At 51.2% G+C, this 22,238-nt stretch overlaps 1 protein-coding gene across 7 annotated transcripts in view; it reads right to left on the bottom strand.

Moving 5' to 3' along the window:
• The window catches only part of LOC125395816 (long-chain-fatty-acid--CoA ligase ACSBG2), a 29,006-nt gene that overhangs the window by 6,304 nt on the left and 464 nt on the right, over positions 1-22,238 (bottom strand). For 3 of the 7 annotated variants that reach the window (XR_015738621.1, XR_015738620.1, XM_087909244.1), the window contains exons 2-8: positions 21,045-21,274; positions 15,086-15,315; positions 12,841-12,929; positions 11,054-11,174; positions 9,836-9,919; positions 7,775-7,924; positions 4,418-4,594 (exon numbers count right to left, since the gene is read on the bottom strand). Coding sequence is in view for 5 of the 7 variants with exons in the window: in XM_087909244.1 (XP_087765370.1) it covers positions 4,418-4,594; positions 7,775-7,924; positions 9,836-9,919; positions 11,054-11,174; positions 12,841-12,929; positions 15,086-15,315; positions 21,045-21,099 (906 nt within the window). In the remaining 2 variants the exon portion in view is untranslated. The remainder of the gene's footprint in view (positions 1-4,417; positions 4,595-7,774; positions 7,925-9,835; positions 9,920-11,053; positions 11,175-12,840; positions 12,930-15,085; positions 15,316-21,044; positions 21,275-22,238) is intronic. The other 4 variants (XM_087909246.1, XM_087909245.1, XM_087909248.1 and 1 more) reach the window with 4 other exon arrangements.

Genomic DNA, 22,238 nt, shown 5'->3' with positions numbered 1-22,238 from the left:
GAACGAAAAAGAAAAGAGAGGCACAAACAGCCGAAATGTAAGAAGTGAAATCCAAGCAGCAGTGTGTCCATGGGAAGATGTAATGAAAGGTGGTGACCTGCCACCTCACCCCCTGCAGACATGCGTGGCAATGACACTTTAAAAATGGATACATGACTTGCACTGGAAGGCAATGGAGAAGCAGGCGTCCACACTTGATAGAGATGTCCAAAAAGTGGAAACTTTCGAGCCCCTCGGGGCAGTGGAAGCACCTGACACACTCAAAGGTGTTTTCACTGCATAGGACGCCATGCTGGGCACTTCCCCTGCATCCCATCCCTCTACAAACAAAACACCCGAGATCAACACAGTCACACACATGGAGGGCAGAGCAGGAAGGCCGGTGTTCTGAGGCCACTCGTTCCCAGCACCTGAGGCTGGGTGGCCAAGTGATTCCCAGAGACCTCCTGCTCCACTCCACGGTGCCAGGGTTATAGGTGTGCAGGTGGCCACGCTCAGATTTTTACCTGAGCGTTGGGCGATTGAATGCAAGCCCTAATGGTCATACAGCAAGCGGTCTCACAGCTGAGCTGTCTCTGTAGCTCTACTATTTGTGGTATGCAGTGCCCCTGGGGCCTGGAGAGGGAACGCATGCCACCAGAAAGGATGCATGTGATGAGATCACAGCAGGTATCATTCTGAAAACCTCAGTGCCCTGGTTATCTGGATTACTCCTGGCCACATAGGGCTTTTCTTTTTCCTTCACTTTCTTTAGGGCACTCCTGTGGAGATCAGGGGAAACCTGGAAGGAATTAGTTGTCTCTTCTGTGTGGAGACTGGGGGATCAGACTCATGGTTTTAGGGTCCTCATCAGGCAGTGCGGCTCTGTGTCTGCATGTGTCCCTGTGTCTGTGTGTGTCCCTGTGTCTGCATGCATATGGTTCTGTCTCTGTGTCTCATGTGGCTCTGTGTGTGTCTATGTACGGTTCTTCTGTATGTCTCGTGTGGCTCTGTGTCTGCATGTTTCTCTGTGTCTCATGTGGCTCTGTGTCTGCGTACGGCTCTGTGTCTGAGTCTGCATGTAGCTGTGTCTGTCTGCACACAGCTGTGTCTATGTGTCATGTGATTCCGTGTCTACGCATCTACATGCTTCACTGTTTCCGTGGAGTAGCCCCTTGGAACTGACCCTGACGCCTTCACCTCCTACCAGTACGCACTGTAAATTTAAACTTTAATACAAATTCAAAAAGTAACACTAAATAAATGATCTTGAGAAGTCAGATTTTCTGGGTGATCAGGTGGCTCAGTGTCCTGTCCAGGGTCCACATGGGAGGGAGGCGGGAGCCTCAGCAGGGACTGAGGCCCACGTGTGTGCTGTGTGATTACACATGTATGTATGGCACCTGTGTGTTTACATGCTCATGTTTGTGTTTCTACACTTGCACTTATGTGCTTGTCACTGTCTGTAAATGCGCATTTATGTGTTTATTTTATGTGTTTATTGTATGTCTAGGCTTATGTTTGTATGTATTTTTGGTTAGTGTTTTGCCAACTTGACACAAACTCGAGTCATTAGGGAGGAGGATTCCTAGTTTAGGAAATGCCTCTACCAGGTTGGCTTGGGGCATTTCCTTAATTAGTGATTACTGGGGAGACACAGGGCACCTTGGGAGGTGCCATCCCTGGGCTGCTGATCCTGGGTTCTATAAGAAAGCAGGCTGAGCAAGCCAGTAAGCAGCACCCTCCCTGGCCTCTGCGCCTGCTCCTCCAGGCTCCTGCCCTGTGTGACATCCTGTCCTGATTTCCTTCAGTAACGGCCTGCGATGTGGAAGTGTGAAAAACCCTTCCCTCCACAGCTTGCTTTTGGTCAAGGTGTCTTCTTATCACTACAATGGAAAGTCTAACTGAGACAGTGCGTTTACATACACATTTGTGACTGCTTAGGGTATGTTCACGTGTTTGAATGCGTAAGCTGAGTTCATGTGTGTTTTTCTATGTTCCTCTGCCTTGTTAGTGGTGAACCTGGCGGATAATGAGCACCCGACTCTACAGACAGGGAGAGGAGATTGAGACGGGCTCCCTGCTTAGAGCGCTGGATGTGCCTGCACAGCCCGCAGGTTTGGTTCACAGCACCCACATGGAAACTCTTAACTACCTGGAACTTCAGCTCCAGGGGACCAGTGCCTTCTTAGCTAATATGGACACCAAGTACACAACGGGGCACATATATACATGCAGTAAACACTCATAAACACACACACACAATGACATGTTTTAGAAAATGGAGGAAGAGACCACAAGCCGAGGAATAAAGGCAGCCTTTCTTCTAGAAACTAGAAAAGGCAGGAGAATGGGTCTCCCCAAGTGCTCCATGACAACCCACTTTAGGCACGAGACAGCCTAGTTTGAACCTGTAGCCCCGAGCTCATGAGAACACATGCATGTTGCGTTAACTGGCTTCTCTCGTCACTAGTTGTCAACTAGGGGTGATGCGGACTCCAGACTTCTTATGCAGTTTCTTTAAGTTTGGCAAAATCTGGAACGAAAGGAACCAGACATTTCTTTCCCAAAATATTCTGAAAAGCCTACCAGAGGGTCATCTCCAGCAATGTGAAGGAATGGTACCAAGAAACTAGGAAGACAACAGCAAAGACCTCGGTAAAGAGGCCCAGGCAGGGGGCTAGGGAGAGGCCTGCAGGACAGCGTGCCAAGGGCACCGCTCAAGCCTGTCCTGGCCCCTCATGGCCCACAGCATCTTCTTTCCCCCAGAACTGCATTACTGGGCAGCTGTGCTTGTCCACAAGCACAGATACGTGCAGAATTTGTGGTCAGTGTTCACCTTGCAGGTAGACACAAAGGTTCCACGTCCTTGTGGTCATGCAGGGCAGCCTGACACTCCGCTCCCTAGGGGTCCATCCGCACAGCTCAGCCCCCCCCCCCCCCGCCCCCTTGCTTGGCTCCTCACTTCCTTCCAATTTTTATCCGACTGCAATAAGTTACAAACCATCTCAGGTCTTGCTTCCAGTTATCCCAACATAGAACAAACAATGAGCAGCCCAGCTCATGGTGGAACCCTGACCGGAAGAAAATTTCACCTACTGACCACTCTGAGAAATCCTGACAAAACTGCAGCAAAGCCGGGGTCTTGTAGTCAGCCCTTTGTTGCTGTGACAAGGGACAGTTTATTTTCAGAGGATGAAGGGGAAGCGGGTGGAGACAGCGAAGGAGCTGAATCCTCCTCTAACACACAGGAAAACAACAGGAAAACAACAGACGATGAATCCAGAAATGGTAACATTGTATATTCCAGAAATGATAACATTGTATACTCCAGAATGCTGGAGTTGAATACAGAAGAAATCACTTCTGAACTAAGTTTGCTAAAGGGGTAAGCTGCAACATTGGCCAGGCTTTTGGCTTTTAGATTTATTTTATTTATATAAGCATGAGTTTTGCCTGCATGTGTGTATGAGCACCATGGCATGCCTGGCCCCATGGAGGGCACTGAATCCCTGGAACTGGAGTTACAGACGGTTGGGAGCCGTCATGTGGATGCTGGAATCGAACCTGGGTCCTCTGCAGGAGCAGCTGGTGCTTCTCAGGCCAGAATCTTCTCCCCAGACTCGAGCCTAAAGGCTGGGAATTCACAGGAGCATGCTCACTCACACACACTCCAAGCACACATTTTTAAAAGGGAAAACTCACAAGATGGCTGAGAGGGTAAAGGCACTTACCACCAAGTCTGATGACCCGAGTTTGTCCCCAGAATCACAGGGTGGAAGAGAGAACGGACCCTCAAATGTCCACTGGCCATCATATGCACACCACGGTACACAAACTCCAAGCACACATTTTTAAAAGGGAAAACTCACAAGATGGCTGAGAGGGTAAAGGCACTTACCACCAATTCTGATGACCCGAGTTTGTCCCCAGAATCACAGGGTGGAAGAGAGAACGGACCCTCAAATGTCCACTGGCCATCATATGCACACCACGGCACACAAACTCCAAGCACACATTTTTAAAAGGGAAAACTCACAAGATGGCTGAGAGGGTAAAGGCACTTACCACCAAGTCTGATGACCCGAGTTTGTCCCCAGAATCACAGGGTGGAAGAGAGAACGGACCCTCAAATGTCCACTGACCATCATATGCACACCACGGCACACAAACCCAATAAGCAAACACAAGAAATACTAAAAGCACAGACGTTCAACGTCACACAGCCTCTAGCTGAGCTTGTTTAGGGTGCAGTCTACACAACTGCACTGCACATCAAGATAAAACTAAGAGAATTTACTCAGCTGTTTTCAATGCTGTGCAACAGAGCAGAAAAATGAAGACAGAGAAAAATTTCTTAGACTTTGTCCAGTGGACAAATGAAATCCACTCCCCTGACGGCCCCCAGACACTTGGTGGGGCCCATGCCCAGCCTTACTCTGAGTGCGTCCGGCTGAGCGAAGAAAATGAGCGCCCCAATCTTGATGGCCAACCAGATGTCCGTCATCTGGGGTGCAATGTGGCTGAGGGGCAGGTAGCTGACTATCGTCTCCTGCTTCCCTGAGGCACAGCTCAGCTCCAGCTCCCGCCATGCGGCCCCCGCAGTCCACGTGATCTAGAAAACAGGATAACCCAGAGCTCTGGTGCCTTACCTGAGGACCACTGTGCACGTGTGTGTGCACATGTGTGCATGTGTGCGTGTGTGTGAGCACATGTGAGGAGGCCCGAGATGGAGATCAGTTTTCTTCCCTCACTGTTTACTACCTTACTGTTTTGAAATTTTATTTACTGGGGCTGGCGAGATGGCTCAGCGGCTTGCTGCTCCTGCCGAGTACCTGGTCAGCTCCCACACCCACATGATGACTTAGATGCCCATAGCTGTACACACACACACACACACACACACACACACACACACACGCATTTTCTTAAGATATGGACTTTCCTATAAGGGCATGTGCACTGCTCTGGGGCGGGCTCTCTTCTCAAACCAGCTACTCCTGCTTTGTGGCCAGGTTAGAAAAGAACCATCAAGCTTTGCAACCCTTGTGTCTCTGCCGCACTCCAGCTGGAGGCGACAGCTTCATGTAACACCTGAGGGCTATGTGGGTGCTGGGTTCCAAACTCCACCCCTAACTACTGCACCATCTCTCCAGCCCGCTCTGCCTTGTCTTCTGATTCAAGGTCTCTCACTGAACCTGGGGCTCCACAATTTGAGGAGGCTGCCTGGCCAGTGAGGTCCAGGATCTTCCTATCTCCACCCCCATCATTGGGATTCCAGACTGCTCACTGTCACGCCTGCATTTTAACTTGGGTGTCGCGGACTGCACTGGGGACCTCATGCTTGTGGGAGAGCACTGCACTGAAACCACTCCCCGGACTACTGGTCCACCTTTCACATTTGTGATACACTACTGTCACCACGCTGGTGGATACAGGGGGATCCCTGGGACTTGGTGGCTGGCCAGCCTAACCACAGGTGAGCAGCAGGTTCAGTGAGAGTCCTCAGAAGGTGGAGAGTGACTGCACACTCCCCACGCTGCACACCGACAGACCAGCAGGTGGAAGGAAGGAACGAGGCTGGGGAGACAGCTTTGTCGGTTCATCTAGAATGCCAACCTGTAGGGGTTGGGAGATGGCGTGGCTGCTAACGCTCTTTTCACAAAAGAGTGAAGTTTGGAGCACGGTCTCCAGAACCCAGACGTGATGGCAGTGGTGTCCTCACTAGTGGGTGATGTCACGGTCACTAGTGGTCTGATGAGACACCATGACCAAAGCAACGTGGGGAGGAGAGGGTTTCTTTGGCTCATGCTTACAGGTAACAGACCATCACCGAGGGAAGTCAGGACAGGAACTCACACAGGGCAGGAACCTGGAGGCAGAAGCTGGTGCAGAGGCCATGGAGAGTGCTGCCTACTCACTTGCTTCTTATGGTTTGCTCAGCCTGCTTTCTTACAGAGACCAGGACCAGCAGCCACCATGGGCTGGGCCCTCCTAACTGATCACTGTTGTTGAGTATTATTTTAACTGTGTAAAGATGTGTTACTTTTGTTTATTCTGTATTTGTTTAACAATGTAAGAATGTGCCTAATTTTGTGAAGATGTGTTGTTGTTGTATCTGTTTATGTTGTATTTGTTTAACAATATAAGAATGTGTCTAATTCTGTGAAGATGTGTTACTTTTGTTTATGCTGTATTTAACAATGTAAGAATGTGTCTGATTCTGTGAAGATGTGTTGTATCTGTTTGGCCTTGCCTGCCCAAGACACCAGATTGGTCTAACAAAGGACTAAACAGTCAACAGCTAGACAGAGAAAGGATAGGCAGGGTTGGCAGGCATAATACATAGGAGAAATCTAGGCTTCAGAAAAAGGAAAAAAATGAGAGGAGGAGGGGGAGAGAATGAGAGAGAGACTGGGGCCCCGAAGCCAGGTGCCCCCCCCCCCACCAGCAGGACACACAGAAAGAAGGTAAGCAGCCCCGAGGCAAACGGTAGGTAAAAGAGAAACAGGTTAATATAAACTAAAAGAACTAGAGCAGAAAAAAAAAAAAAACAACTAAGCTAAGATCAAACATTCACAACTTAAAATAAATCTCTGTGTGGTGATTTGGGATCACATTAGTGGCCCAAAAGAGAAAGCCAGATCTACTACAGATTGCTAACTAAGAAAGTGCCCCACAGGCTTGTCCGCAGCCCAGTCTTCCCCAGGCATTTTTCTGACTGGAAGGTCCCTACTCTCAGATGCTCCAGCCTGTGTCAAGTTAACAGAGAACTGTCCAGTGCAGTGTATGTGCGGTCACCCGCAAACCCAGTCACTTGGAAGGTGGAGACACACGAGCTGAACCTGTGACCCTGGGTCCAGATGGGAGGCCTGACTTAATATATAGGAGAGCAAGCGAGAAAGACATCAATGACGGCAGACACTGCACACACGTGTTCTCACAAGCATGCCATCATCCCAACACGCAGGAGGTGGAGGCAGAAAAATCAGGGGTTCAGGGCTATCCTCAGCTACATAGCAAGTTTGAGGCCAGCCTGGACTACATGGCACCATGTCTCAAAAAATAAACATAAAATGGATTGGAGAGATGGCTCAGTGGTTAAGAGCACTGGCTGCTCTTCCAGAGGTCCTGAGTTCAATTCTCAGCACCTACATGGTGGCTCACAATCGTCCTGTAATGAGATCTGGTGTCCTCTTCTGGCCTGCAGGCATAGATGCAGGCAGAATACTGTATACATAATAAATAAATAAAATCTTTAAAAAATACAATAAACCAATGAGGCTGGTGAAATGTCTTGGTGGGTAAAGTGCCCATCCTACATAAAAAGCCCTGAGTTCCAGTACCTGGTGCCTGTGTGGTGGTGCTCAGCAATAGAGTTAGCCTTAGAGAGGTGGGTTTCTAGACCTCAGCTTAGGGACGCTCAGCTGAGGGACCACAGCTGAAGTCAGGCTCTGGCCTGCACACACACACTCACACACACATTCACTCAGACTACACACACACACACACACACACACACACATACATGAATTTTTAAAATACCACACCCACCTGATAGAAACCATGAAGCCAACTCCCATTTCACAGACAGGGAAACTGAGGCATGGCACCATCAGTTTTCTTGCCCAAGATTGTTCAGCCCTTTTTTGGACCCAGGCCTACTTTCAAGTCCTCAGTTCCACCAACTGTCCAGGTCCCCTGGAAGAAGACCCACACAGACCCACACACACCTCCATACTGCTCTGGTTTGCCCAGGGGACAGCATGCTCCAGGGGAAGGAACCCTGGCTTACGTTGTCATGGCTCAGCATCACCCCTTTGGGGTTCCCTGTGGTGCCCGAGGTATAGATGAGGACCGCGCACTGGTTGGCCTTCTGGCTCAAGATGATGCGATCCAGTTGCACATTGGGGATGGCGTTACCCAGCTCCATGAAGTCATGCCACTGTGGACGGGAAGGAGGGTGGAGGGTGGGGCCCCAGATGGCTACTGCTCAGACCCTGTCCTACCGTCTTACTCCAAGGGGCTGGCAGAGAAATGCCCAGGACTTTCACACTCAGCCCCCTCCCCAGGGCCTGTCAGCTCAGTCAGGCCTCATCTTCTGCACAGGAATGCGAGGCCCTCTCTGTGGGCTGTCCCAAGAAGTGACTGCCTGCCTGTCTGTGCTTGGCTTTGGACAGCACCTGTGGTCTCTTCACCCAGCTCCTCTGGTGTATACGCTATCCTGAAGAACAACATGGTGTAAATAACAAAAGACTGACCCTCAAAACACTGAAACAAAAACTTTTAAAGTTACATTTACTTATTTTGGGGTGCATGTCTGGGGGATCCCTCCTTCTACCATGTGAGTTCCTAGGATCAAGCCCCTTTACCTGCTGAGCCCTCTTGCTGGCCCCTCCCGCAGGAGCCGGTGACCCTGGGAGGGAGCGCTTAGGCTTTCCTGAGCTCACATTGTCAGGCTTCCTTACCTTGGAAGTCATTCCTGACTGAATGAAGCCGGGGTATCCCATCGATCCAGGGCTAGAGCTCATGAAGAGGAGGAATGCAGCTAGCACAGTCTGAACCGTGGGATCCCCAGGGGCTGCAGGGGCCCCGGGGGCTAGAGAATAGGACCCCAGAGGATGCAAGCCCCTGGCTGAAGCCCTCTGCCTGAAACCAGCCCTTTTAAGTTGCAGGTAAAGGAACCGGCAAAAGACCTTCCTTGCTCAAGACATTTGGAGTTGGCCTTTTGTTTTTCGAGACAGGGCTTCTCTGTGTAGACCTGGCTGTCCTAGAACTCACTCTACAGACCAGGCTGGCCTTGAACTCAGAGATCCGCCTGCCTCTGCTGAAGGACTAAAGGCAATGGTGTCCTTCAGGTTTAGATGATCTTCCAGGGCAGCTAAGCAGACTGAGGCGCTGGTCCTAAAAAAGTGTATTCTTAAACTGAATCTTAAAACCTAGGCTTGAACCCTTGTCATGGTCCCAGCACACAGGAGGTTGAGGCAGGAGGATGTCAAGTTTTAGGCCAGCTGGGCTGTGAGTTCAGGACTAGCCTGAGCTACATACATATCTAGATCTATCTCCATTCCAACCTCATGGGGCCACCCAGCCACCTTAGAGTAGATAATACATTGCTAAGTAACAAAACCACCCCCTGTGTGTGTACCAGTGAGGGGCACTGCCGCCCAGAGGGAACGTGCCATAATCAATGTATTGACTTGTTCCTCTGGGACAACCGTTGCTGCCACCTAGTGGTTGAAGGTCAGACGCAAGGCTCCAGGACTATCCCTGCCAAGGGTCCTCTGGCCCAAATTTAAGAGTGCCAAGTGTGGTCAGGGGTACCTCTAACTAAGGAGGTTACCTTAGTTTTTTCTTTCCTTCAAAACTCAGCATTAAAGGTTGAACCCAGGTTCTCCCATCACACACCAAGGCAAGAAGACACCAGAAGGCTATACTCCCAGCCCCTCACTGGGGATTCTAGGCGGGGCTCCACCCTGACCACGCCTCCATCCTCTCACTGGAGGATTCTAGACGGGGCTCCACCCCTGAACACACCCCCAGCCCCTCACTGGGGGGATTCTAAGTAGTCATTTTACTTCTGAGCCATGCCCCAGGCCTCTTCTTTTAGTTGTTGCTCTGGCAGGCCTTAAACTTAGAATCCTCCTGTCTGAACCTTCCTAGTAGTTAGGATGGCAGGCCTGTGTCCCCAGCCTTGCTTCAAACATAAACTTTAAAGTGATCCAAGACTCACGATACTCTTGCTGTAGTGGCATGGGCCCTCTCGCAAGCCCCTCCCCTCCCACAGAGCACACCTCGCTCCGCAGGCCCCCGCCCTTCCCAGAGGCCCCGCCCTTCCCGCCCCTCCCGTACTCACCGAGTACAGATTCCTGCTGTTTTCCTTCAAGGGAAGCTTGTATTGCACGATGGCTTTCACGGGCTCCATCTTGTCGGGTGGAATCTGAAAGAGTTCCCTGTGGGCTCAGATACTAGGACGCAGGATCCACACCAGACTGCTCGTAAAGGCGTTTGCACATGATGAAAGAGGAGGGCCGACCCCACAAATCTGACCTTTGTCCTCCACACACCGTGGCATGCGTGCGCCCCGCGCAAATATACGGACACATTCATACATAAATAAACGTATCTTTTTTTTAAAAAAGAAAGTAATTTTTATAAATGGAGGCTGGGGCTGTGCTCAGTGGGCAGAACAGTCACCAGCACTCACAAAGCCCTGGGGCCTGGACCCAGCACATGTCACCCCAGCACTCAGGAGGTGGAGGCGGAGGATCAGGAGGCCAAGGCTAGCTTCAGTTACACGGTGGGCTCAAGGCCAACCTAGCCTATAGGAGACCCAGCTCAATACTGGCAACCAGGAGTCAAAGGGAACTGTTGCACATGGCCACAGACTCCAGCCAGCCTAAGAAGGAATTCACTGGGGACACATGACCAACAGCTAGACCACGGGTAGACATACATGTCCCTGCTCATGTTGTTTCTAGATAATGTTTGACTTGAGCCTGGAGACATGGAGCGAACTGTCACGGCAGCTCTTGCGCTTTGTTTTTTAACTTTTGTGTCTATGTATGTGTCTGTCTGTCCGTGCGTCAGAGGACAGTGTTGAGCATCTTCCCCATCACTCTCTGCTTGTCTTTTCGGGCGGTGTCTCTCACTACTGACTGGCCAAGGGTCCTGTCTGACATCCTCACACTGTGACGACAGACTCGGGTCCCCACTGAGCCAGCCCCCCAGCTCCTGATGGCCAAGCTGAACAGCATATCCGCCTGGCCCCCTGGGCTCTCCTCCAGATCCTCCTGCAAACCAGGCAGGTGCTGGGCACCTGTGCACAGGTGAGGAATGAGAGGTGTTTCTGGAACATCTGTATGAACATGAATGCTACAGGACAGTGCTGGTAGACAGACATGTCTGCCTCCTGTGAGTGCACTCTTCAGAGGGATGTTGGAAAGTGAGGTGAACCAACAGGCCTGGGAATCAACACCCCACAGTCACCTTACCCCCCCCCCCAGCAATTTTTTTCTGGAGGTCTTTTGTGGATGCACCTCAGACAGTGCAATCCACCCTGAGCCCCACTCACCGACAGGATCTTCTGCAGCTGCTGGTCATTCTCCACCAGCAGGACGTTCAGCCTGGCTTGCCTGATGACGTACTGGCAGGCCTCAGCCGAGTTGGTGGCATAAATGCCAACGCAGAGGCCCCTGGGGACAGCAGACACACTCAAGTGTGGACAGACTGAGTGCTTCTGAAAGAATTCATTCTTAAAAGTGTTTTTTTTATGTATGTGGGTGTTTTGTCTGCATGTCTGTGTGTCCCACATATGTAAAATACCCAGAGTAGCCAAAGAGACTCATCAGATCCCTGGAACTGGAGTTACAGACGGTTGTGAGCTGCCGTGTGGGTGCTGGGAGAACCTGGGTCCTCCGGAGGAGCAGTCAAGGCTCTTCCTACAATTTATTCTTTTTAAAATTACAGATATTTGTGTGGATGAGGTGACTCATCCTGAAGCAAGCAGTGGAGGGGGGGGCCGAGCAGCGGGTTCTCCCCTGCCACCCTGGGGACCCAGTGCATGGAGCTAAGATCAGCAGGTTTGACAGCAGGTGCCTCTCTCCACCGAGCCAGCATCTCCCAGTCAGTGCTAGCATTTTCTATGGCTTCTCAGAATTGAACTCAGGTTTTCATGCTGGCATCATAAGGCCGTTAGCCATCAAAGTGGCTCCTCTGCTGTGGCTGGGGGGTTTTATGAGGCTCTCTGTACCACAGAGCCCCAAACCACCAGCCTTCTGTGGAGGTCGCCAGCAGTGAGAGCTCGGCCCAGGCTGGGGATGGCTCAGTGGTTAGAGAGCTGGCTGGCCACTCTTGCAGGGGCTCCAGTCCAGTTCCCAGCATCCACTTGGTTCACAATGGCCTATAACTCCAGCTCCAGGGGATCTGACCCCTTACCCCATCACCTGGCCTCTGTAGACATCTACACACACACACACACACACACACACACACACACACACACACGTACCTGCACATGTGCACAAATCTTTACATTTAAATTTAAGAGATTATTTTTAAAAGGAAAATGAGGCCAAGGTCACAGGTGGAAGGTGTGTTACTCTTGACCTCTGAATCTGAATCAGGGTTTTTGTTTGTTTGTTTGTTGTTTTTTTGAGACAGGGTTCCGCTGTAGCTTTGGAGCCTGTCCTGGAACTAGCTCTTGTAAAACCAAACTCAAATTGGCCTCAAACTCACAGATTGGCCTGCCTCTGCCTCCCAAGTGCTGGGTTTAAAGGCGTGGGCCACCACTGCCAGGTTCTGACTGAATCTGGGTTTGTGCTGAGTGTGGAGTTCACAATAATTCAAAGCCACCAGCCACCTAGCCTGCTTCTTCTGCCTGACGTGTCCCATATTCTCTGCAGTTATGACAACAGCTGGTTAAACATCAGGACTCCAGCTGTGTCGGGAGCTGTGTTACCATAGCCACAGACCTGCGCCAGCAAGCCCTCTTGCGCTGGCTGCGTGTTCTCACAAATTGGATCTTCTAGTTGGAAAGTGTTACTGAGCTGTAAGCTCCCGGAAAGTACCGCCACTGGGACTGAACCTCAAATTGTAAAAATCCTTTCTTCTATCACCTCTGACCCCCTTCCTTGTGACTTTTGGTTGAGAAAGAGGCTACTCCTTCTGCTCGGGGTCACAGGGTCAGAACCCGAGCTGCCCGTGACCCTCACTAGTTGGAAGCTCCGGTACCCCGTGGTGATGGAATAGCTGCCTCAGCTCATCTAACTTTGGTGGCCTCGTCCTCAGTATCTGTGCGACTCCCAGACTCAGCACTGAGCAGCTGGTGGTTCATCCACATGACCCCAAGGGGGAACATACCCAGCCAAGACAGCACCAAGGGCGCCGATGACCCATTCGGCGGAGTTACAACCCAGGATGCCAACGCCATGGAAGCGCTGCAGGCCCAGCTGGAGGGAAATAAACCAGAAGGAAGCCACCATCAGCTTCTGGGCATGTCTGCTTCTCAAGATCCAATCGTGGGGTGAAAAGAAAAAGGAAAGCGCCTGCGGGGAGCAGGAAGTTGCCGTCCAGCCTGCACTCGGGTACCATAAGCTAAGTCACCTCTCTCCGAGCATCCACATGGAACCTTCCATTGTCCCCACATGACTCTCCGCCCCCATTTGACATGAACTCCATCCCTCCTCAGACCTCAGCACCCACGTCCCTCCTCCTGACAATGTGCATCTGGTGCTCTGTGAACCCCTTGGGATGGCATCTTGCAGTGTGTGTCCTCTGTGTAAGGCTCACTGCACTGAGTACCCTGTCCCCGGGGGCCCTCATGTCTTTTCAGACAAGGTCCCATGCTTTTCCCTGGTGCTCACCATAGAGGCCAGGCTGCTGCTGGAACCTAGGATCCACCCCTCTTCATGCCCTTAGTTTTATTTATGAGGATGTGTGTGCGTGCACATGTGAAGGTTTGCATACAGCTGCTGGAAGACTGTGGAGCCCTAGCTCAAGCGGCTTCAGAGGGCAACAATGTTAGCAACAGAGTCGGAGACCATTGTTAAGGTATTTTGATGAAGAATGTTCCTGCTTTCTGCCTAAGGCTAATGTGAAGAGATCTGAACCAATTTGAACCAGTGTTGTGGGCAAAGGAGACTTCAAGACAGCCTAATATTGACTGTGTCACATGGCTGTGTCACATGGCTGTTGGTGATTTCAGCAAGTCCACAACGAAAGGAGTGAGCAGGGCAAAGAGAAATGTGCACTGAGCGGCATCAGGAAAGGTAATGTTGGGGCCAAGTCCTGCGCTCAAGGGCACGAGAAGCCTAAAGAAAAGCCTGATATGGAAAAGAAAGGATTGGCGTCCACAGAGCAAGACCCCACCCAGTCAATCTTGCAACTAAGAAAGGAATTAAAGGAAGGTCTATGCAACAAAGGACGGTAGCAGTGACTCAAAGCACAGGCGTGTAGGTCCGGGGTGGCCAGGGTCCATCCCAAGCAAGCAGCGGGACTTGGCAGTATCAGTCATGTGGTTCTGGACTCCCTCCGTGGTTAGAGAAGCCGCTGAGGCCAGGCATGTGGCAGGAGAGTCCCCACATGGGGGCTGTGACAGAGAAGCCTGGATTGTACTGGAGACCTCAAGGTGACGGAGACGCCAGAACTATGGGATACTGCAGGAGAGCTGCAGATCAAGGGAGGGAAGTGTGCTACTGCATGGAAGCTGGGAAGAGTAGAGACCCAAAGAGCCGTCCCCGCTCTCTGACACCAGAGTGACTGGACATGGAGTAATCCAGATCACCGCTGGATTTACGTCCTTCTGGGGCAGGGTTTCCTTGCCTCTTTTGCTCTTTGCTCCCTTTTGGAATGAGTCGCTGCATGCTGGAAGGACATGATCCATTGCACTGGGTCTCAGAAGAGACTTTGGACTTTGAAACAGTGTTAGACTGTGACAGACTATGTGAACTTCTGAAGTTGGACTGAAGGTATTTTGCATTCTATGACCACAAGCAATGGGTCAGGGAGTGGTGTTTGAGAATGGCCCCTACAGGCTCACGTTTGAATGCATGGCCCCCAGTTGACTGAACTGTTCGGAAAGGATTTGGAGGTGTGGTCTTGTCGGAGGAGGTGGGCTTTGAGGTGTCAAGTCTTGTGCTCTGCCTCCCACTTACCCATAACATGTAAACTGTCAGCTGCGGTTCCAGCACCAAGCATTCCGCATGCCCCCCACCGTCATGACCATGGACTAACCCTCTGGGACTGTAAGCCAGCCCCACAGGTGTTTCCTCACGCAGCCCAGGCTAGATCCTGGCCCCTCAGCTGCTGAGGATGAGCTTGAACTCCTGGCCCTCCAGCCTTTCCTGAGAGTGGTGGGTATGCACCGCCACACCCGGTTTTACGTGGTACTGAGGATGGAGCCCCAGGCTCTGTGCACACCCAGAGACCCTGCCGTCACTGAGGCTCTGCCCAACCTCTTTTTAACCTTTTGTTTGTTTTCTGAGACAGGGTTTCAGTACCTCAGGCTGGCTCGGGACTTAGGAGCCTCCTACCTCAGTTCCCCAGAGTCTGCCACTCCACCCTATGAACCACTGCTTCTGAATGGCTGACAGAAGGGGCTGCTCACCTTGATGAAGGATCTGGCCGCCTTGCGGCAGGCATCGTAGAACTGGCTGAAAGTCAGTGTGTCCCACCTCTTGTCGTTCTTCGAGGCCAGGGCTGGGTGAGCGCCAAATCGCTCAACAGACTCCTGAAACAGCTCAGGAATGGTCATCGGGGTCTCATGGCCTGGCCCATGTCGGGAGAGCCTCAGCAGCACCTCTCCGTCGCAGTGACTGCTCCACAGCTTGAGAGGAGCTGCAAGAGAGAGCCCCAGGTGTTAGCCCAGCAATGGTGGCACACGCCTTGAATCCCAGCACTGGGGAAGCAGAGGCAGGCAAATCTTTGTGAGTTTGAGGCCAGCCTGGTCTACAGAGTGAGTTCCAGTATAGCCAGGGCTATACATGGAAACCCTGTCTCAAAAAATCAACCAAACAAAAGAGTCACAGGTGTGGGTGGTGCTGGGTTGGAGCTAGAGGCTCTGTATACACCGGGCCAATACTCTACAGTCGAACTACAGCCTCGGCCCTCACAGGCATTTTCAAAACAGTTTTGGGGGTTTTGTTTTGGTTATTTTGTTGCTTTTTTTTTTATTTTCTGAGACAGGATTCCTCTGTGCAGCCTTGACTGTCCTGGAACTCGAGGTGAAGGCTAAGCACTTTACACCTGCAGTACCCACTGTGGCCAGCAGAGGACACAGCAAGCATTCTTAACTACTGGGCAGTACCTCCAGCCCCCACAGGGAGTTCCACCCAAACAGGAAGGGGCTGGAGGCTCAGTGGCTAGGTGCAAGCTGCTGCCCTAGTTCACGCCCCTGAAAGCACGAGGGGAGGGAGAGAGCTGGCTCCTGCCAGTGGCCCTCTGGCCTCCACTTGGGTACAGTACAGTGGTATGTATGTCCCACCCTTAAAAAGAGACAAATAAATTTAATTTTTTAAAAAGAGGCCAGGCACAGTGGCTCCTGTTTATCAACTCATTACTGGGGACTACAATCAGGCTCGCTCAGTGAGGGCTTGGTGCGCATGCATTTAGGTCATATGTGCCCAGGTTTTAAAAAACAAAACAAAACAAAAAAACAGGAGCAGTATGGTGTGTCTGTAATTCAAATAGGCAGTCAGGCAAACAGACATAGACAGATAGATATAGATAGATAGACAGACAGACAGATAGATAATAGATAATAGATAGATGACAGAAGACAGACAGACAGACCAGAGAGTGACCGAGGAAGACACTTGTCTCCTGGCCTCCACGCGCACACACATACACACACATACACACACACAGAGTTTGAGGTCATCCTCAGCTTCATAGTGCATTCAAGACCAGCCTGGGTGAAATGAGACATGGTCTCTAAAAGAGGAAACCAAACAACAGCAGGAAGTGACAATGGCTGTATCAGACAGCAGGGTCATGGGATGTGGGTGCACAGTGGTTTGAAGACAGTGAGTTCCCAGCTGTTCCCAACCTTCCTAACCCTGCGACCCTTTAGTACCGTTCCTCCTGTTGTGCTGACCCCAACCACAGTCACTTCTGCTGCTGCTGCATAACTGTAATTTTATGAATGAATCATAATGTAAAGGTCTGTGTTTTCGTATGGTCTTTGGTGACCCCTGTGAGGAGGTCATTTGACTCTTTGTGACCGACATTGAGGACCATGGTTGAAATTTTGATTGATTGTGGTGTTGTGGGGGGAGATTTAAGGGGTGAATTTTTTTTTTAATTAAAGAGGAATTCCCAGGGCTGGAGAGATGGCTCAGCGGTTAAGAGCACTGAGTCTTCCAGAGGACCCAGGTTCAATTCCCAGCACCCACATGGCAGCTCACAGCTGTCTGTAAGTCCAGTTCCAGGGGATCTGATGCTCTCACACCAATGCACATAAAATAAAGTTATATTTAAAAAATAAAAATAAAAAGGGATTCACAGCTAGGCCAGTCCTCGCACGTGTAGGGTCTTGAGGCAAGGCTGCTCCGTGTGTGTGTGTTGCTCTGTGTGTGTTGGAACTACTTTGCAAGGTGTTCTGGCAAGAAGTGGAGGGCACTGAAGTACTCAGAGAGAGAAACTGGGGTTCAGCCTAAAGGTCAGAAAACAAAGCATTCAGTCACTGGCTCTTACCTTAGTCTGAAAGTAGCGATCCTGCCTCTAGGAATCTCAGAATGAGACTTTTTATAATCCTTCAGTTTTATAATCCTCTCTAGTTCTTGGATTAAAGGCGCGCACCACTGGGATTAAAGGCATGCACCGCTCGGTTTCTATGGCAAACTAGTATGGCTACTGGGATTAAAGGGGTGTGTTGCCAGAGCCTGGTCTGTAAGGCTGACTAGTGGTGCTGTTTTTCTCTCTGATCTTCAGGCAAGCTTTATTTATTAGAATACAAATGAAATACAGGGCACACTGGGAGCAGCACAAGGCTTTCCTGGGTTAAAGGCCGCCCCTGTGACACTCTTTCTGCAGCACCTGCTGGGGGGACCCGAGTTACAATGCCCCAGACAGGACCATGAGGGAGACTTCTCACTCAAACTCTCAAACCGCGCCTCGGTGTGTTTTCCTTCACTATGACAGCACCTCTGAGGCTGGGAGGGTTACAACATCAGCTCACAATCCTGGAGGCCAGGAAGCAGAAAATAAGCCTGTCCCTGGCAGGGACCTTGGACCTGTGATTGGCATGAATGCAAGCAAAACACGAACAACTTAAAGCAAGAACTCCTTTCTTTGTTGCAGGAGGCTTTAAACATGATGTTGGCTCTGTCTTGTGGTTAGAGAGATCACTCTCAGTGAAGGTCTACGTGAGAAAGAGCGGCAGGGCAGCGAGAATTTCAACCTGTGCAGTGTGCAGAGAAAAAGAGCGCCAGGAAACTTGATGCTGCCCTGCAGGCTGGTGATGGAGGGGAGGCTCCCCCCTCCCCCGCACTGGAATGCAAGGGAGGGCATTCAGGGCACAGTCACCCAGCTGAGCTCTAACTCCTGCGGGCATCTATGCTCCTGGAAAGAAATTGAAGGGAAAAACTGCAGCTGCTGTGGTCCGAGGGAGCTGTCCGTCCCAGGCTGGTAGCACAGTGGACACGGTGCTGACTTTGAAAGCACAAAGGATGCAGGAGTGAATGAAGCATGGATTCTGGATTCTTTCTCTGTGGCTTCAGAGGGGTGCTGGTTAGATTTGTGTCAACTGGACACAAGGCAGCACCATCAGAAAGGAGGGAGCCTTGATTGAGAAGATGCCACCTTAAGATTTGGCTCTAGGGTATTTTCTTAATTAGTGATCAATGGGTAAGGCACAGTCCATTGTGGGTGGCGCCATCCCTGGGCTGATGGTCCTGAAAGCAGGCTGAGCAAGCCATGGGGGGCAAGCCAGTTAGCAGCACCCTCCGTGGCCTCTGCAACAGTTGCTGCCTCCAGGTTCCTGTTATGTCTGAGGTTCGGTTCTGACTTCTTGGGTACTTTGAGAATGGCCCCCATAGGCTCATATGCTTGAATACCTGGTCCCTGTTTCTGGTACTGTTTGGGGAGTGGCTAGGTGTGGCCTGGCTGCTGGAAGTGTGTCACTGGGGCAGACTTTGGGATTAAAAAGCCTGTGCTACTTCTGCTTTGCTCTCTGCTTCCTGCCAGTGGCTCCAGACGCGAGCTTTCTGTCCCTGCGGCTTGTGCCGCGCCTCCCACCACATAGACTCTTATTCCTCTGAACTGCAAGCCAAATAAACTCTTCCTTAAGTCGCCTTTGGTTGTGGTGTCATTGCATCACAGAAAGTAACCAATGCACCAAGGATCAGAGCAGCCAGAGATGGGGCCCACCGGCCACAGAGCATCAGCAGAGCGCGGCCATGGACTCCAAGCTGGAGGGGAGTGGCCTGCAGGTATGCGTGTTTATGGACGTGTGTATTGAACAGATTAAAACACACTGCCATGCCCAGAATGTTCATGACTGCGGAAGTAAACCATCCAGAACCTCCAGGAAGTCCCTGAAACTGATTAGATTCACCAATTCCTCCCTCTGTAGGTTGGTTGGTTTTTGTTAAGCTGACACAACCCTAGACATGTCTGGGAAGAGGACTCTGGACTGAGAAAATGCCTCCATCAGACTGGCATGTAGGCAAGTCTGGGTAGCACTTTCTAGGTTGATAACTGATGGGGGAGGGCCCAGGCAATTGGGGGTGGCACCTCCCTGGGCAGGTGTTCCTGAAAACAGACTATAAGCTGTAAGATGAAATAAATCCTTCCTCCCCAAGTTGCTTCAAGTCATGGGGTTTATCCCAGCAACCAAAACCCTAGCTAAGACCCTCGCAGATGTCTATAGTGATGAGGATGGCTGAGAGATGCTGTCAGAGTCTTCCAGCTGCCTGGAGGAGGCTCAGAGCAGCTGAGGCATCTGCAAAGGATGCTCTCCAGCCTGCTGTGGCCTGCAGGCTGTGCAGTGGGCTCCAGGTGCCCAGTTCTGTGAGCTGTCACCCACGCTGGGGTCTCCTCACCCACAGGCCTGTCAGTGACCCCAGGAAAGCTCATGGTCCACCAAGTGGGACTTGGGTGGTGTCTGCACTCGGTCTGCTGTGGGCTCCCTACCTGGTGAGTGTCCCTGTGTGCTGCAGTTCCTCGGGAAAAGTCTCTGGTCACACAAAGAGGGTGAGTAGGTATTTGTTCAGGTTCCCCCAAGAATAGTGTTACATAGCTGACAGTATGTGTATGCGCATGTGTCTGGTCATGTGTGTTTGTATCTGTGTATGTGCTTACGTGTGGATACCTGTATCTGTGTGCGCACATCTGTGTGAATGAGTGTGTGTGTATACAGGTGCACATGTAGGCCAGTGGTCAAGAGCTGTGTCCTCCTCAGTTGCTCTGTACCTTGTATTTTAAGGCAGAGTCTCTCACTGAACCCAAACTCCCTGACTGGTTGGGCTGGAACCAGGGAGCCCCAGGGATCCTCCAGTCTCTGTCTCCCCAGTGCTGGGGTCACAGTCGGGAGCCACCGCATGTGGCTATGGGCTCTGGGTCCAACTCAGGCCCCCATGCTTGTGAAGTCATCTCCCAAGCCCCGAGATGCGTTCTTGCAAGATCAGGACTGGCGGAGAAGGGGTCACAGAAGCTGCCACTCACCCCAATTCTCTGAGAAGGGCTGGTGCAGGGGTAAGCAGAGGTTTGCTCAGGTCCCTGCATAATGACCACAAGTGACTAACACGAATGGCTCCTGGGCTGTCACCCACACCCCGGCACTATCACAGCTCCTCATGGTGGAGATACGTGTGATCCTGCTCACATGCACACACATGCACGCACACAACCTTTTTTCAAATTTTACGTTTAAGAACATTGTGTTTGAATGTATGTCTGTGGCTGATGGCCATGAAGGTGTGGCAAGGGCGTCAGAGAGTTACAGGCAATCCTGAACTACCACACAGATTCTGGGAAGGGAGCCAAAGTCCTCTGAAGAGCAGCCAGGGATCTTACCCACCGAACCCTCTCTTCAGCCCCATATAGCCTTTTTTAAAAAAGTATTTGTGTGAGCAGGGTAGTGGTGGCACACTCCTTTAATCTCAGCATTCAGGAGGCAGAGGCAGGTGGAGTTCTGTGAGTTCAAGGTTGGCTACATGGAGAAACCTTGTCTTGGAAAAAAGGAAAAAAGAAAAAAAGAAAGAAAAAAAAGTATCTGCGTGATTAGTTTTGTCAACTGCCGCTATTTAGAACAGCCTGGTAAACCTCAGTGGGGAGCTGTCCAGACTGCACCTGTGGCACGCCTGGGCTGTGGGTCACCCACCTCAGGTGACCCTCTCCCTCTTCGGCCAGTCTTATCATCACATCAGAAGCTAGATAATACGTAAGTAACAAAGGCCCCTAGGTGTCACCTGTGACCCAAGTGACCAAACTTCAAACTGCCGATTGCTTGCTACTTCATACCCAACCAGAAAGACTGCGCTAGCCCGGCAGGTCAGACAAGCTTGGTTGAGCCCTGCTGACTGAGGCGTCTATCCCCTCCCCAGTGCTCCCTGGCCATCACAGACCTGGGGTGGCATCTATGCCTCTCTCGGGGTCCTCCACCTTCTTTTCTTGAGCCATTGGTGGTTCAGTCTTTCCAGGTCACAAGAAGCGTGCGTCACACGCTGCACAGCTGCTGAGTCAATGAGGGGAATGGATGAACTTTGGCAAGAAGAGCAGAGGAGCAGACCGCTGTCCGCTGTGATGTCTCCAAGTCCCTGGCTCAAGACTGCGTGGTCTCAGCCCGGAACGATTTCTAAGTTGGAAGGTATTCAGTGGTGAGGATCTCACAAACTTCTCCCCTTCTCCTCTCATCCCTCTTCTCTCCTCTCTTTTCCTCAGAATTTTCAATGGACCACCCAGACAGCTTGTAGGGAGTTCAGTCCCTCGGACCAACATGATGGACCAACATGATAGAACAAACTGCCCCAAGTTGTCCTGTGACATCTAACGTGTGCAATGGCGCACGTGTGACACAGGCACACACACTAATAATAAAGTAAGTTGTAAAAGTCTGTTGCCAGGTAGGGGCCCGCTGTGACCACAGCTGTCTGGAAGGCAGTGAGCAGAGTCACAGGCAGCAGGACCTGCTCTTGAACAATAACTATAATTAAAACATTTTAATTCTCCACAAGGTTAGAAATATAAAAAGCTGCCTGGCGGTGGTGGCCCACACCTTTAATCCCAGCACTTGGGAGGCAGAGACAAGTGAATCTCTGTGAGTTCAAGGCCAGTCTGGTCTACAGATGAAAGTTTCAGGACAGCCAGGGCGACACAGAGAGACCCTGTCTCAAAACAAAACAAAACATAGCTCAAGAGCAAGGTTGGTCTGAGGCGATGTTTCTGTGGGTAAATGTGTGCAGTCCAAGCACAAGGACCCGAGTTTGAAACACCAGCAGTCATGCCAAGTCCCAGGTGTGGCTGCATGCATCTGTAACCCCTCTCTGGAGAGGCAGACACAGGGCATTGCTGGAGCTCACTGCCAGCCACCCAATCCACTTAGCAAACTCCCAGTTCTATGAGAGACCCTGTCTCAAAACACAGGGTGAATGGTGCCGGAAGGACGGCAGTCAAGCTGACCTCTGGCTTCTATGCACACATGTACACAGTGGCTTTCAGACACCGCCTGTGTAGTCCCACAGACTTCAGGACAATGCACCCTGCTACAGCACCCACGACAGGGCGGGCGGCCTCTACCTTGCACCCCTACCTTTGACACT

Source organism: Myodes glareolus, chromosome 8, assembly GCF_982192425.1.
Source record: "Myodes glareolus chromosome 8, mMyoGla1.1, whole genome shotgun sequence".
NCBI classification, from domain to species: Eukaryota; Metazoa; Chordata; class Mammalia; order Rodentia; family Cricetidae; genus Myodes; species Myodes glareolus.
The sequence above is the reverse complement of the archived record's forward strand: the minus strand, read 5'-3'. Positions and strand labels throughout refer to the sequence as shown.